The 16,028-nt window shown below is 42.6% G+C and overlaps 1 protein-coding gene across 3 annotated transcripts in view; it reads right to left on the bottom strand.

Annotated features, from left to right (window-relative positions):
• IKZF3 (IKAROS family zinc finger 3) overlaps nt 1-16,028 on the bottom strand; it is a 92,209-nt gene that overhangs the window by 35,445 nt on the left and 40,736 nt on the right. For all 3 annotated transcript variants that reach the window (XM_081168680.1, XM_081168681.1, XM_081168682.1), the window contains one exon: nt 14,088-14,204. In XM_081168680.1, the coding sequence (XP_081024806.1) occupies nt 14,088-14,204 (117 nt within the window). The remainder of the gene's footprint in view (nt 1-14,087; nt 14,205-16,028) is intronic.

Raw genomic sequence — 16,028 nt, 5'->3', positions numbered from 1 at the left:
CCATCAGGTCAACCAAAGGCCTGGTTAAAAAGGAATGTTTTTGCTTGGCACCTAAAGGCGTATAATGGAGGCACCAGGCGAACTTCTCTGGGGAGAGCATTCCACAGACGGGGAGCCACTGCAGAGAAGGCCCTGTTCTCGTGTTGCCCCCCTCCGGACCTCTCGAGGAGGAGGCACATGAAGAAGGGCCTCAGAAGATGATCACAGGGTCTGCGTAGGTTCATGTGGAAAGAGGCAGTCCTTGAGGTATTGCGGTCCTGAAACCTGCCTTTTTTAAATAGGACAAAACAGAAGCTGACATTCTCCAGCAGCTGAATTCTGCAGCCAGTACTGATTTCTGCATATCTCTGCTACAGTTATAGTATCATGGGATCCATCCAGCCTTGGCCATAAGGCAATGGAATTCTGCTGCCACAAGCAACATTTTCACACACAGCAGGCAATGACATTTTTCATATTAAAGTCCTCTGTGCTAGAAGGATAGAAACTAGAATGTCAAACCCTTGAGATATTTATCACTGGCAATACTATGACTCAAGGACCACGAAACTTGGCAGGCTGTTTCAGTGGATGGGTTTGAAACCAACCACTCACGTTTCTTTAGTAATGTGCTTGAGAACCCGCTGACAAGATTCTCTGTCAATCTTGTGATCCATCTGATAGATAAAAGGAATTTTAAAAAGAAAAAAGGAAAAATCCCCCACAGAATGACATTTGTCTATGACTCAGATGCCAGTTCTAGAAAAGATGAATCAAAGAAAATTAGCCCCGTTTCTCAAGGGATGCTGAAACTTTTCAGTTTCTTGTTTTGAACTCATGAATATGATTAACTAAGAAAATATCCAGCGTTAGGGCGGGCTCTGTGCAGGCAATGGGAAGGCTTATGAATATTTGGTATATTGTATTGCAAGCCCCGGGAAGTTACTGTGTGTCTCTGTACATTCTGCAGAGATAAACTTTTGGGATTTTTGACTACAAGCTATCTGATGCAGCTTCCCACAAAGCAATTAAGAAGTTGGCCGAAGGCCAAGAAGACTGAGCAGAGGGAGTTATTCTTCCTAGAGATATGGGACCTTGGATACAACTCTGCTATTGGTCAAGGTCTCCACATAGGCATGATGACTCATGGCATTCCTTGCTGGATAGTTGGTTGGTCAGTGTGTGTTCTGAGAGTCGTGTGGAGTTTGTTCAGTGAGAGAGTTGAGATCCGTGTCTGTATCCTGTATATAGTAACTTGTAAAGTCTGCTGTAAATAAGAAACACCTCTAAGTAACCAAGTTACTGGTAGCAGCGTCTTGTTCCTGCCTCATCCTACCTGCCTGCAACTGATTGCTTCTGAAAGTCTGTGTATGCTCTGCTATATTCAACTGGGTCTGGCTAAGATCCTGCAACAGGTTAAGGTTGCGAAACATCCATATAAAGAAGAAGAAGAAGAGTTTGGATTTGATATCCCGCCTTTCACTCCATTTAAGGAGTCTCAAAGCGGCTAACATTCTCCTTTCCCTTCCTCCCCCACAACAAACACTCTGTGAGGTGAGTGGGGCTGAGAGACTTCAAAGAAGTGTGATTGGCCCAAGGTCACCCAGCAGCTGCATGTGGAGGAGCGGAGACGCGAACCCGGTTTCCCAGATTACGAGACTACCGCTCTTAACCACTACACCACACTGGCTCTCATTCTGCATTCCTATATGAGAACTGCCAGTGCAGTCCTTGCAACTCAGTTTCAGGGATGGTGAGAAGATGCTGCCATTACTACAATAGTGTTCTCATGGCTGTGCTTTACCTTTGGCACTTACAGAAGGTGCCACTGGGGTGGGGAGCTATCCTTGGATCCCTGCCTTTGGTCATTCCAGCCATTAAGATCCAAGCCTTCTCCAATTCGCATGGCTCCCTCTCTTCACCTGCACAGTCCTGTCTTGGCTATTGCTTTTCTTGGTACCATTTGAGGACAAGAGAATGTTGGGAATGCTGACTTTTTCTGTAAGATTGGATCCACAGTTCAAAACATCTTGATGCTTTTTAGCATTCTCTCTTAGAGGAAGCTTAAAACGTTCTGTTCACCACACAACGAAGGCAGTTTGTCCTATCTGTATGACACTTTCATGGTGAAATTACAAGGTGAATAGCTATTTCTGGCCACAGTTCAGTGAAGAATGGCTAAGTTGCAACAGTTCAACTATTTGGCAGAGGGGTGTGAGCAGTATTTTTGCCTTGGAAAAAATATATGCTATGTTTCTCCTTCTGGCTGTGGAAAAATGTATGTTTTGAATTTTAAAATGGACCTTACAACACATGTTTAGAATGGAGAAATATTAGGATTACCAACCATAATGTATTTTATTTACCTAACCAGTAAATTTGCATTCTACTAGATAACCACTATTGTGTTTGAGGGGGGAAAGGAAAGTCTAGATTCTGCCATGCTTTGCATATGACTCACTAGCCCTATCCTGGTTTGCTGAATTCCTCCAAGCACTGCACTGGCTTTGATACCACTCAGCAGAATCAGTAATTCTGAATTACAACTTTGTAGTGCTAAGGTGCTCTTGGATTCCTGCTTGATCCAAAATGCAGGGGTAGCTCCCCTCCCCCTTACATTTAGCTTCGCTCTCTGGATATTCCAAATGAGTACTCCTCCTCTCGTGAGTTAACACTAGGCCGGAGCCAAAGGGGGGAGAAGCTTTCAAAAGCTCAAAAACACCTCCTGTTTGGGGGTTAGCACTGTGAGAGAAAAAAAGTGTTTGTGGAGTAGGGGTAGTCAGAAAAGGTTCACCTTTGGTATATAAGCAGAAACCTGGTAGGGAAAGAGATAGCAGAGGGTGAAATATTTCCACCCTGTGGCAAACCCCAAACCGGAAATGTTTGAGTCACTAAGTAAAAAATAGGACATATAGGAATTATGGTTTCCACCTGCTCATTTGTACCCAATCTGATCCACTTAATCGCACAGCAGCAGCTGCAGACATTCAAGGGTATTAATCACAGGTGGCAAACCACAAAGTGACCCAGAAAACACTGGCGCAATTTCAACTGCGATCAAGAACATGGAATTAAAAGAAACAACAACCCACAATGCACACGCTTATGACATTGTTTTGGGCGGGTGTAGAGTTGTGGGTGTCATTTCAGCGATCACACCCTCTCAATTAATGTTTTTATTTGACCTGGCCTTGTTCTATGAAGCTCATTGCCCTTCCTTGTTTCCCAACCAGGGACTGTGGGGCTTGAACAGAGAACTGTGGCCTACTGTCCACATCCAGCAGGGTGAGGGGCAGGAGTGAGAAAATCTGACAACCTCGGTTCCTCACATTTGCTTATTTTCCCAACCTTAAGTTCAATTCTCCACACTTCCACATCTGTTTGCAATTCCTTAAAAAAAAAAGAAGTCCTGAAAACCCAACAGCTTTTTAGTGCAATTTTCTCCTAATATCCACATTTCTGCAAAGCGATTTCCCTTCCTTTACATAATGTGTTTGCATCCTATTTTCACTGATACAGGCATTTCTATGTACGCTTTGCTTCGGTACATGCATTTTTGCACATATTACTTGGCCGCAGAACTGCATTGCAAAATTCAGCAAAGTGTACATTTTTGAAGGGAAGGCTGTGTTTCAGTTTGCGCGTTTGTTTCAGAAATTGCAACTTAAGACAGGCTCCCTTTAAATGCAAATTGGATTGTATTTCTCTCCCATCCTAAGGTGGTAGCATGGCCTGTACCTCTTCAGAACTGCAGGTAGGAATGCCATTCCCCCCCCCCCAATATGTAACTCCATTTCCATAAACTAGCACATCAAAGAGAAAGTTGTGAGATCAGCCCAGCCTGCTTCTTCCAGTCCTTGTTTCTACTTGCAGAAAGTGGTCCCCCATTTGAAAATATGGTCCCTTGCCTGTCTGGTGCTGTCTAAGATGGTACAGTCTTAGTACCTCGGGGCTTTACTATTTCAAAGATGACAGTAACACCATCATGCCACTTGCTGCTCTGTCGTTCCCTGGCTGCAAGGCAGGACAACACACAGAGTAATGATGTCATCTCTCTCCTCTCAATGTCTAGTTAAGCTCCGAGTCGGCAGATGGTGAAATGGACTGTACTACTTGGGAGAGGTGCAAGTTAGTGGATGTGACCAGTGCCAGATTTATGTATAAGCTAAACAAGCTATAGCTTAGGGCCCCCCAAAAATATACTTCTTCTTAATTGTATTTCACTATTAATATACTTCTTCTTAATTGTATTTCAGTTGAACAATTACTTTGATAATATACATATGTTGTTATGTGCAAATGGCTTTAGATACCTATTAGGTCCATAAATTACCGTATAGCATATATTCAACACGAAAAACAGTGAGAATTTGTTGTTGACAAAGGACAGATGGACATATAAAGGGCCTCATTACCTTCAGTAGCTTAGGGCCTCATCAAACCTAAATCCGTCCCTGGGTGTGACATTTTAAAATGCTTTTGTAAGGGAGGCAGAATCCTCCTAAGCAGAGGACTAGCAGAGCAGGAAATGAGTACTGCTAAAATGGTTCTCCATATTTTAGCACGAGAAGATACTCTGCCATCTGAAGATGCACAGCCTACCACCTCTTTCATATTGATTCAAGACTCTTGACCACCTTATTCCCACCATGCTTTGCTGTGAGTGTAGACCAGGCCGAAGTTCTACACCAGATAATCACCTCAGTTTCCCCCAGAGAAAAAGCACAGGACCCAGAAACAGTTATCCATTAATATTATTGTCCAGATCCTGGTATCTAACCATCTGCTACTTGAGTTAATGCCTATGTCTGTGTTCCCCAACCTCGTGCCTTCCAGAAATTTTGACTACAGCTCCCACCAGCCACAGCCAGAGCATCTGGAGGGCAGCAGGTGGGGAAAGGATTTCCTAGGTAGGAAGAGATCCAAACATCTTCCTCCAAGCAATTTTTCGCTCTAGTACTAGAAAAGTCAGCATAAGGTCAGACAAGAGGCTTATGGGAGTGCGCCTTGGAGGATAAAAGAGAGTGAGTCACTTTTTAAAAGTCACACTATATGAAACCCCACCGCATGGAGTAATTTATTTATTTCTTAATTGACAACAACATCATAGCGTCAGAAAACAGCACTGTAGTGACACCCGTGTTTCCTTCTTTCTTAACCAACTCTTCAAGAAACTGTTTGCCAACCTGTACCTTGCAGAAGCTGTATCTTATCCCAATAAGGCAGGTGCCATCGCAGTTCAGTTCACATTGTCGAATCCCCCCCCCCCCCCACAATCTTCCATGTGGGTACACATGCATGTGAAGAAAGGCTAGGCCTCACACATCTCCCCTGACAGCCTGTGCCTTAAGATCTATGGGAGACGCCCTACTTACATTCCCACCAATGACAACAGTTTTTGGACAGCGGCATAGAACAAGGCCTTCTCTGTTACGGAACCTGATGTTTGCTTTATATTGTTAGCTTTATGAGGGGAGGGAGTTATATGGACCCTTTGAATCAGAGGGCGGAATAAAAATTCAGTAAAGGTACCCCTGCCCGTACGGGCCAGTCTTGACAGACTCTAGGGTTGTGCGCCCATCTCACTCTAGAGGCCGGGAGCCAGCGCTGTCCGCAGACACTTCCGGGTCACGTGGCCAGCGTGACGAAGCTGCTCTGGCGAACCGGCACCTGAGCAGCACACGGAAACGGCATTTACCTTCCCGCTATAAAGCGGTACCTATTTATCTACTTGCACTTAAGGGTGCTTTCGAACTGCTAGGTGGGCAGGAGCTGGGACTGAACGACGGGAGCTCACCCTGCCGCGGGGATTCGAACCGCCGACCATGTGATCGGCAAGTCCTAGGCGCTGAGGTTTTACCCACAGCGCCACCCGCATCCCTTTAAAAATTCAGTACTAATAACAATAATGCGACCAGGATTTTGCACACCTTGGTCCACGATCATGGCTGCTGGCAAAAGTGTACAAAGTCACATGGGGAAATTCATCTGTGTCAACTACTCCTTAGAGGCTGCATTGCCTGATACCTAAAGGAGGTAATGTGTGTGACAAGTACATGTTTGTAAACACTTCTTTCATCATACAGGTACATTGCATTAGCCATTGGCTTCATCCCCCTACTGAGCGTGCACCCGTTGGCTCAGGTTTGCTGGTGTTTTAATTGGTGAAAAGGACTTTGTTTTCTTAGTTGAAAACCTGTATTTGTGCCTCTTCTTAAACATGCTGCACATGTTACACAACAGCAAACCTGAATTTGCTATTTGCTGTACTCTTATTGGGGAAGCAAGCTAGGTTTAGTTCCAGCTCCTAGGTGATATACTCGTCTAATAAATATGTTTTGCAAACTTGTGTTTGTCTTTTAAAAAGTTGAGAGGGGTAACTGTTTTAATCTGTTTCAGAAAATGCCGCAAAAATTCTTGAGGCAATTTAAGGACTATCAGATTTAAGCAGATCCATCTCTGTGCAAAAAAAATGAAATGGACAGCAAAAGTGGCAATGTTCAGAGCCCACTGCGAGAGCATTTCAGTTACCCAGAAGGCTGTTGTGAAAGTCACAATCCTTTAACAAAAGAGAGCATCTAGAGTAGGTATTAGAATTTATCAGGGAATATTTAAGGGTTATATAAGATCATATTGTACCAATCACACCATATTAGCAGAACTTGAGTGATACTTGTAAACACAACAAATACCGTTTGTGGAGTAGACTGGAACAATATTAAAGAATATAAAACTGTGCGGGGAAAACAACAACAGTATAAACAGTAGAATGAGAATGATTGGAAGACTCATTTTGTCAGAAGTCTTTTTTATTTAAGCGTTTAATTAAGTATTAATTAGGAAGATTAAGGTTTTTTTATATACGTAAATTTGCTTTTTCTTCTTTTTTTCTGTATTTTTTCTTTTCTTTTTTCTTAATTCTTTTTTCTTTAATTTTTTTTTGTAGTATGAGATTGTAAATTCTTTGTAAATCTTTGTATAAGTGTGTAATTTAAACTGATAACGATTATTTTTTTAAAAAAAGAATTTATCAGGGAATTAGATTTCATCCAGACTGAGGAGTTCATCTCCTCTTCAAATTTTTAATTCGTTTTAGTATTGCCAGGAAGACTGTGTTGTCACAAATTACTACTATAGATTAAGGTCGGTGTTCCTATCTTATACGCATTTGATCTTTGCACAGAAATATGGAAGAACTTCTGTGTCGATTTCATGGCCTTTTTAGCCTCTTTAAGCAAGAAACCAAGTCTTTAATGTCATCAGTGCAGTCCTGTGAAAGACTTCGCCAACGAAGATTCAGCAGGTGCCTTTTGTGCTAACTCTTAAACACCTGTTGAAAACTGTTCTATTCCACTAGTCCAGGCATATCCAATTCCTAAGAGACTGTGATCTACTCCCAGTATAAAAAAAAACCTGGCAGTGATCTACCCATTGTCATTGGATGGAGGAGGAGCTGGTGTGAGGTGGGTGGGTGGGTGGATTGCCCAGAATTGTTTAGCTTTTTTTAGGAGTGAAGTACCTAGAGTTGTTGAGCTTTTTGGGGGGGAGGATTGAACAGAGTTTTTTAGCATTTCCCCCATAACTTTTTGTACACAATAAGGATCCCATGATCTACCAGGATCAGCCAGGGATCTACCGGTAGATCACTAGTCCTATGCAGGCAGTTAAGAATATGTCCTCTCACCATGGTTAATATATGTTTTTAACTTTTTAATGGTTTTACTGCTGTAAACCACGTTGATATATTTTTTATGAAACAGGGCTATACAAATTTATATATAAATAAATAAGTAAAATGACATGAGTACTAGTCCATAAAAGTTTGTGATGCTTGATGTGTCAATTGTCATGATTAAAATGCATTTGTTGTATTATTTAGTAAGTTGGCAAGCTTAATAAAGCAGAAGAATATCTGGCAACCTTGTAAGTCAATGGTTGTTTGAGGTATTTATGCTTATGATATATATGCATTCTTTATTGCATATAATGCTTTAAAAACATGTATCATTGCGTTACCCGTTTTTTCTTACTAGTCCTTCGATTTTAAGTCTTTGACCCAGATAGACTAAAAAATTAGCATAATAAATGAAAGCTTTGCAGTTTCAACTAGCAGCTTGTTTCAACTTGAAGATAAGGAGCCTTAGCAACTGCATTGCAACCACAGAGCAGAATGGATATATTTATTTGGGCTTGTGTGTATATGAACGGTTTTTGCTTACAGAGGCTGGAAGCAGCAAAACAAGGTTGGGGCTGGTGGATTTGAAGTGTGAAAATCAAGCCGAAACTGTGATGCAAGCAATTTGGACTTTGCTAGCTAATATGGGTGAGATTTGTGGCCTCTGTATTGAATTGTGTTCCCCAGCACGTGAAGAGGACAATATTGAGACATTTTTTGATACCTAGAACCTGTATTTTGGCAGTGTTGCTTTTGCAACCTTGTGGCGTTCTGGATCCTGTGGAACAGGACTTTGCTTTCCACCCTATGTCTCTATAAAAACAGTTTTCTCGCAGTTTGAATTCGGAGAAGACTATCCAGCCAAACCCCAAGAGGCAACAGGTGTCTGCAGCATCTCCTTCTCCCGTGCCTCACCTTTTCCTAGTTTTGCTTGCTACAAGGATCCCTGGCCAGGATCCTTTGTGTGAGTATCATCCCATCCTTGACATATATATATATATATATATATATTTGCTTTTCATATATATATATATATATATGAATGATTAGTCTATTTCGGGGGGATAACTGTTCCTATAAGGGAAGAGAGAGGGATGCCCTTCTCATCAGGGAGAGGGCACTCTAGCTGTGTAAAATTTGGGTAGGAAACAAAACTTCTATTTTGTCGGGTGGTTTAGCCTTACATCTTTGCATTCCCTTGAAAATAAAGATGCCAGGTTGTGTGTCTCAGGCCTGATCACTTTAGCTCACACAGCAAGGCTGTTGTTTCGGTCGTAACATGTTACATTTTTATGTGCCTTAACAAAGTGAAGCAGGCCCCTGTTAACAGGTCATAGAAGCTTAAAGGGTGTATCTACAAAATTAACATACGTGGTTTTTATGTCAGCTGTCATGGCTTCTTCCAAAGAATTCTGGTTTGGTGAGGGGTCTGTGTCTCCTCAGTTAGACTTCTGTTCCTCCTCTCAGAGAACTACAGTCCCCAGAATTCCTTTGGGTGAGAGAATGTCTTATGCTCATTTAAATTTTGTGCCACAGACATGTTCTCACATTATACCTTGCCTTAGAAAAGGTAAAGGGACCCCTGACCATTAGGTCCAGTCATGGCCGACTCTGGGGTTGCGGCGCTCATCTCACTTTATTGGCCGAGGGAGCCGGCGTACAGCTTCCAGGTCATGTGGCCAGCATGACTAAGCCGCTTCTGGCGAACCGGAGCAGTGCACGGAAACGCCGTTTACCTCCCCGCTGGAGCGGTACCTATTTATCTACTTGCACTTTGACGTGCTTTTGAACTGCTAGGTGGGCAGGAGCAGGGACTGAGCAACGGGAGCTCACCCCGTCGTGGGGATTCGAACTGCTGACCTTCTGATACCTTGCCTTACTTCTCTGCAACTCTTGCCACCGCTCCACCTTTTACTCCATGTACTGAGAATATTTTTACTCTGGCTCTTCTGGGAGGGAAACCCCTGCTGTGGATGAGTCAAGAAGTGAAAAGAGCCATTCATCCACAACCTTCCTTAAATGGTTGATTCCCACTTGCAGCCTGCCGCAGTAATGTGCATTCCGACATTTCATTTTGACATAGTGCATTTTTATTCTGCCCTTCCTCCAAGGAGCTTAGGTTGACAGGCAGGGCTTCACCAATTTTATCCTCGGCAAAAGACAGCAAGGTAGATCAGGCTCAAAGCAAATAACGTACCAAGCTTTTATAGCAGTGAGCAGTGGTTAGAACCTGTTTTTTCTCTGCTCTATCACATTGTTCACAATACACATTGGCACCACTGAGTAGTTATTGCGTATAAACAATCTCCCAGCTGAACTCTGCAAACAAGCATGGATTGGTGGGTGAGTGAAGGGGCCCAAACTCTGTGAAACCCACCAATCCCAGTGACAAGTGAGCATCACCTGCTGCCTTCATAATCACAACCTGAGCTCAGGTAGTGCTGCTGGTTCGTAATGTACAGAAAGGATCTTGTCCATCAAAGGTGTGCAGGCTGTAGGTGCAAACAAACACCACACACCGTTTTTGCACAGGTGACTACTGACTCTTGTTTGTAAATGTCAGAGAGAGCCCGCTGTGGTTAAGGTGAACAAATCTTTCCCCTCTGCCTTTGCAGAGTCAGGGGTAGGGTGGGGAATTAAGGTCAACTTTATTTTTTATTCAAGACATTAAAAGAGAGAGGATGGCAGTTAGTCTCAGGGCGTTTGCAGCAAGATCAGATAAAAAACACAGTACCAGAGAGATCTCGGCTTATAAAATTTGATTTTGAAGGAAGGCTCAAAAACGGTATTACGCTAAATATACAAACTGGTATAGAGCCAGGAATTAGAATGAAATTTCTATCTGAACTGTTGGAATCAAGCTCGTGGACAAGAAATTCAGACAGATCCATGGAAGTGGATATGGCCAAAAGTCCCCCAATAACCTGTCCTATCTCTTAAATGAAGTTTTTAAAAGTTTATGCTCCACTGGTATTTAAAATCATCATGTCCCAAACATATATAATACTGCTAGTGATCGACACTGGAGATTCAGAGTGGAGAATGCAGGAATGCTGCATATTTTCTGGGCTGTCCTCAAAGTTTAAAAATTCTGGGAGGATGTAGCAACTGAAATCAAGGTAATAATAGGATACGTAAAGAGACCCCTGACTGTTAGGTCCAGTCGCGGATGACTCTCGCGTTGCGGCGCTCATCTCGCTTTATTGGCCGAGGGAGCCGGCGTACAGCTTCTGGGTCATGTGGCCAGCATGACTAAGCCGCTTCTGGCAAACCAGAGCAGCGCACGGAAACGCCGTTTACCTTCCCACCGGGGTGGTACCTATTTATCTACTTGCACTTTGACGTGCTTTTGAACTGCTAGGTTGGCAGGAGCAGGGACTGAGCAATGGGAGCTCACCCCATCACGGGGATTCGAACCTGCAACCTTCTGATCGGCAAGTCCTAGGCTCTGTGGTTTAGACCACAGCGCCACCCGCGTCCCAATAATAGGATACACGTGACCTAATAATTGTTGCCGTGAAGCTCACTGGGTGACTTTGGCCTGTCACTGCCTCTCAGCCTAATATACCTCGTAGGGTTGTTGTGAGGATGAAATGAGGAGGGGGAGAACCATGTACACCACTTTGAGCTTCTTGGAGAAAAAAGGTGGGATATAAATCCAGTAAATATTTAGCTACGTTGAAGACATAGCATTAAAGGAAGATTGAACTGGTTCAGCATTTACTGACTTCCAGAGGAATAGTTATCTGTTATAACTGGAAGAAATCAAAGGCACCATCCCTGTACAATTGGGTAATCAAAATTTGGGATATTGTTCACAAATACCTGTAATAATATAATTAAATAACAACAACAGACAAACTCACAAATATGGTAAGTGCCAGAGAAGGCGGACAGTCAGGTGATTATATTTTTTTGGGGGGGGGTGAAGAATTGAGTGTCTTTATAATTTACTGGATTGATAAGGTCCAAAATATTGTAAAACTGTGTATACTGCTTGGACGTTTATAATTTGATATTATTATATTATTATAGCGTCACTATCATAACAAAATTTTACTTTAAATTGTATTATTTAGATTCTCCTCTATTAAGCATAGCAGGGTTTTTCCCCGTGCATCTTTTTTTTGTATATTAAATTTTCAATAAAAATTCTAGAAAAAAAGCAAAAATAAAATTATAGTAGGTTCATGTTTAACTTGAGCTTGAGGTAAAGAAGTAGAAGGGGGGTGTTTGGCCTCGGACATTTTTGTACCTGAAACGAAAACACTCTGCTCTATTCTGAAATTCATTTAGAGAGAGAGAGAGAGAGAGAGAGAGAGAGAGAGAGAGAGAGAGAGGGAGAGAGAGAGAGAGAATGAATGATACACAAAGACAGGTTGGAGACAAGAAAACTGGGCCTCTTGAGTTCCAAAGGTACTGTATCGTGTAGTGTTAGGTACAACTGTAGGGGAGGTTGCAGCTGCCCTAGAATCACAGACTCATAGAGATTGAAGGGGACCTTCCAAGCGTCATCTAGTCCAACCCCCTCCAATGCAGGAATCTCTACTAAATCACCCATGACATATGGCCTTCCAAGCTCATACTGTGCTGTGTGAGCTAAGTGTTCTTGTTTTTAATAGCATGGAAACATGCAAGGTAACTTGCTAGCATCAGACAGCTGCTTAAGGCAGAGCTACAAGTGAATGGTTGAAAAGTTGGGGAACCAACCTTTAATTCAGTAAATCAACTAAACGTTTAGTGAATTACTCCATGAATAACACTATTTTAATCAGTGAGCACAGGAGTTAAGTGCATGCTCGTTTATTAATTTCTTTTGCATCCAGTATGATAGAAATCCAACACATCCTAATTATTAACCATGCCCTTTCCCCCTGCCCAGTAATGTGGTAGTTTTTGTTGATAAACTGTTTTATCCATTTCTTTCAAAGGCTCCTAAACTGAGATTTTGATAATATGTGAATAGATGTAAATGCTAATGGACAAAATGAATCTGTTATTTGAAGATTTCCAGTTTTTCCACTTGTCTTTCAAATGTGTTTTCTTTTGCTCTTACAAATTGCAAACTGCATAAGCTCACTCTGCAAATTTTTGATAAGCATATCAAAAATATGACATTATAAAATATCTAATAGAATTAAGTAGAATTAAAATATCAGTATTTTAAAAACAAGAACAGTAAAAAGACTAGCAATACCAACAGTAGTTCCAATATTAAGCGTACTAATATTTTATTATAAATAATGGATGGTATTCAACTATGTTTTACTCAGAGAAGAACTACAGAAATTGAAATTAATGTTCAATGGGATTGCTCTGGGTAAAACGTAGTTAAATACTGCCCAATAGTACTAAGTAATATTAATCTTTCATGGGATAACTTGGCAAAGTAATTACTGGAAGAAGTTTATCAGAACCGTTCTCTGTATTTCATATTCAAAATATGTCAAAAACAGTAAAGCTAAAAGTAAAAGGAAACGGCGTCTATAAAGCCACCAAACATGTGTATGTCCTTTTATGTTTTGTGCACCTATGTGCAAGTACAGACAGAGAGGCACAAACATATTGGGCCCTCAACCGACACACAAATGCCCCAATTAATAGTATCTGTGCAATCAAAGACACAAAATGGGTTCAATCATAAACTGGTTTAATTAGCAGAGTAATCTAATCAGCAGGAGCCATCTTTAATTGGCAAGCGTAAATTTTAATTAGAGGGGCTGTGAATTAAGGGCACAATTGTTTATTATGCTTAACCCTATTTGATCCTTAGGTGTGGTTTGGATATGGATGGAAAAGAAAATATTAAGACTGCAGTTCCCTTCTAGCAATTGTAAGCTGCTACCCTCTTATTGAAATTTTGGAAATATGCAACGCAGTTAAAGTCAATCAATTAATCAGTTCACAGGCCATCAGGCAGCTAAAATATCTTTCCGCAAAGAATATCTGCTGTAACAAAGGCTGCATCCTGCCTTAGGGTAAGAATTATGTCTATTGCTTCATAGGTACTCATAAACAAACCGGTAGCACAGCCCCAAGCTGTTTACGTGCCTTCTGAATCACAGCTCTCTGGGTTTGGGCTATATATTGGACCAGTGCTGATCTCACTGGAAATCAATCCAATGCTCTCTTGAAGTCTCCAGAGTTCGAATCAGCAGCCTTAATAGCTTTCCTAGTCTTTTCAGGGAGAACCCTGCAAATGCACATAAAGCTGCCCACTTCATTGAAATGAAAGTGGGGAGAAGAGGAACAAACAGGCACCAACGAGCACTTCATCAGGGATCTGGTTGTGAACGCAACTTCCTGTACAAGGCACGCTACTAATTCCTGCACCAGCATAAGCTTTCGAATCATCCCAGGCAGGACAAACATGTGAGCTCCTCACCAACACAATTCCAGTGCGATTTCATGATAAAAGCATGTTTTCTCTTACCAATGAATTTCTGAGGCATGGAACTTTTCCGTTTGGCCACGTTGCTTGCTAAGCGGTCCAGCACAAGGGCCCGTTCAGTCCCCATCTCGGATTTGATGTGCCTTCCCTCCACGCTTTCTAGATGAGGGAAAACGAAGAGAAAAATCAGGCTGAAAAGAGGGGAGAACGAAAAGAAAGGGAGGGAGAGAGAGAGAGATGTAGCAAAGAAGGGGAAAAGAGATAGTTGCCCTCAACACTTCAGCCAGGAAAGCTGAGTGGAACTTGTGGTAGAGTAGCTGTTTTCTTCTTGTTGTTCTCAAACCTCTGTTTCACCCCTGTGGTCAGCAGAGCTAAGGGGCAAAAACACCACACACACTGAAACCCTGCAATTTCTCAGACTCACAAAAGGGGAGCAAACAACCTAACGGAATTAACATCTTGATTGTACACTTCCTCTTGCTAATGAACAATCTGGACCTTGTAGTTTGTGAAACGCAGAGGGAGACTTTGTCCCGCCCATCTTTCCATTTGATTTTGAGTAAGACTTGCAAGACACCTGCAGGCAGGCCCAGAACACATGAAAAGGCCAATGCGAAAGGGGAGCGTTCAGCCCTTTGATGGATGTGCTAAGAAAAAAAGCGCTTTGATGGAACCACAACATCTTCACCCTTTGAAACATGCTTGGTTTATCATTAATATTAGCACTGTTTGAAACAGAATGCTTTATTGTGGAATGCTACTGTTCAGTGCTCCAGCCAGTCATAACCTCTCCGCAAGACAACATTCAATTCTCCCTCCCCATCACTTTTCACTCCCCAGCCCACCCAGATACTTAGCATTCTGTGATCACTGAGCATGCTCACTGGGGGGGGGGTTGGGGGGGGTTAGGGATGCTGATGTTATTTTAGCCTTCAAAGTCTCCCCCCCCCCCAAATATTCTTTGTACTTCTGCAAACTCTGGGATTCCTCTAAGCATGCAAAGTCCTCTCTCTTATTTCTCAGTGGCCCTATTTTGGTTACTATCCTGTTCAGAAGCAGCTCGCCAGCTGGGGCAGAACCATTATGTTAGCTTCCTAGCAGCCTGGTTGCTATTGCTTTCCAGGAGGCAGGGAGTAGAGGGAGGCCAGTGCGGTGAAAACTTTCTGGCAGGAGTGCCAGATTGGCTTTGCCAGTGCGTTTTTACTGCACCGACTTCCCTGCTGTTTCCACACTCCCTATCTCTCTCTGGGATGCAATAGCAACCCATTTGCTGGGAAACTGACATAGAAGCTCCACCCTACCCAGCAAACTGCCTCTGACCCTGTTGGCACTCAGCAACTGAGTTTGCTATTAGTGGGAGTGATCATTATTTATTAAATTATACAGAGCAACTGAGGTACATGACACATACTATTACATAAGGTGGGGGGGGGAGTCTCTGCCTTTATAATCTAAAGAGGTGACAGCAAAGCAGAAGGGAGGGATGACAAGGAAAGAGTTTGTATGCAAAACGGTCCATGCAGTGAGCCCCCTTTTCAATGTGGCTGCATCATTCGCACACAGCCTGGGGCGTCACTATGGAAAAGAGGCTCCTATGCAGCTGCAACTGAAGAGCGGCCTAGGCTGTTTTCAGGATGATATAAGGTGCAAAGGGGTCGAAGAAAAGCTTCAGGACAAAAGGCTTAATGGAAGAATTGCGTTTTACAGAAGAAGGGCAAGACAGAGGCAGCACCTTGTGAGGGGAAGCAGGAGAGACTGGAGAGTCTGCAGAAATATCACACCTGCAGAAATATCACAACAACAATGAGTTCTGGTGGTCGAGGGCGGCAATGGTGGAAGAGTGAAAGTCATGGGCATCAATATATACAGTGGTACCTTGGGTGAAGTACTTAATTCGTTCCGGAGGTCTGTACTTAACCTGAAACTGTTCTTAACCTGAAGCACCACTTTAGCTAATGGGGCCTCCTGCTGCCGCCGCACCGC

Source organism: Podarcis bocagei (genome assembly GCF_964188305.1).
Source record: "Podarcis bocagei genome assembly, chromosome: 13".
NCBI lineage: Eukaryota > Metazoa > Chordata > Lepidosauria > Squamata > Lacertidae > Podarcis > Podarcis bocagei.
The sequence above is the reverse complement of the archived record's forward strand: the minus strand, read 5'-3'. Positions and strand labels throughout refer to the sequence as shown.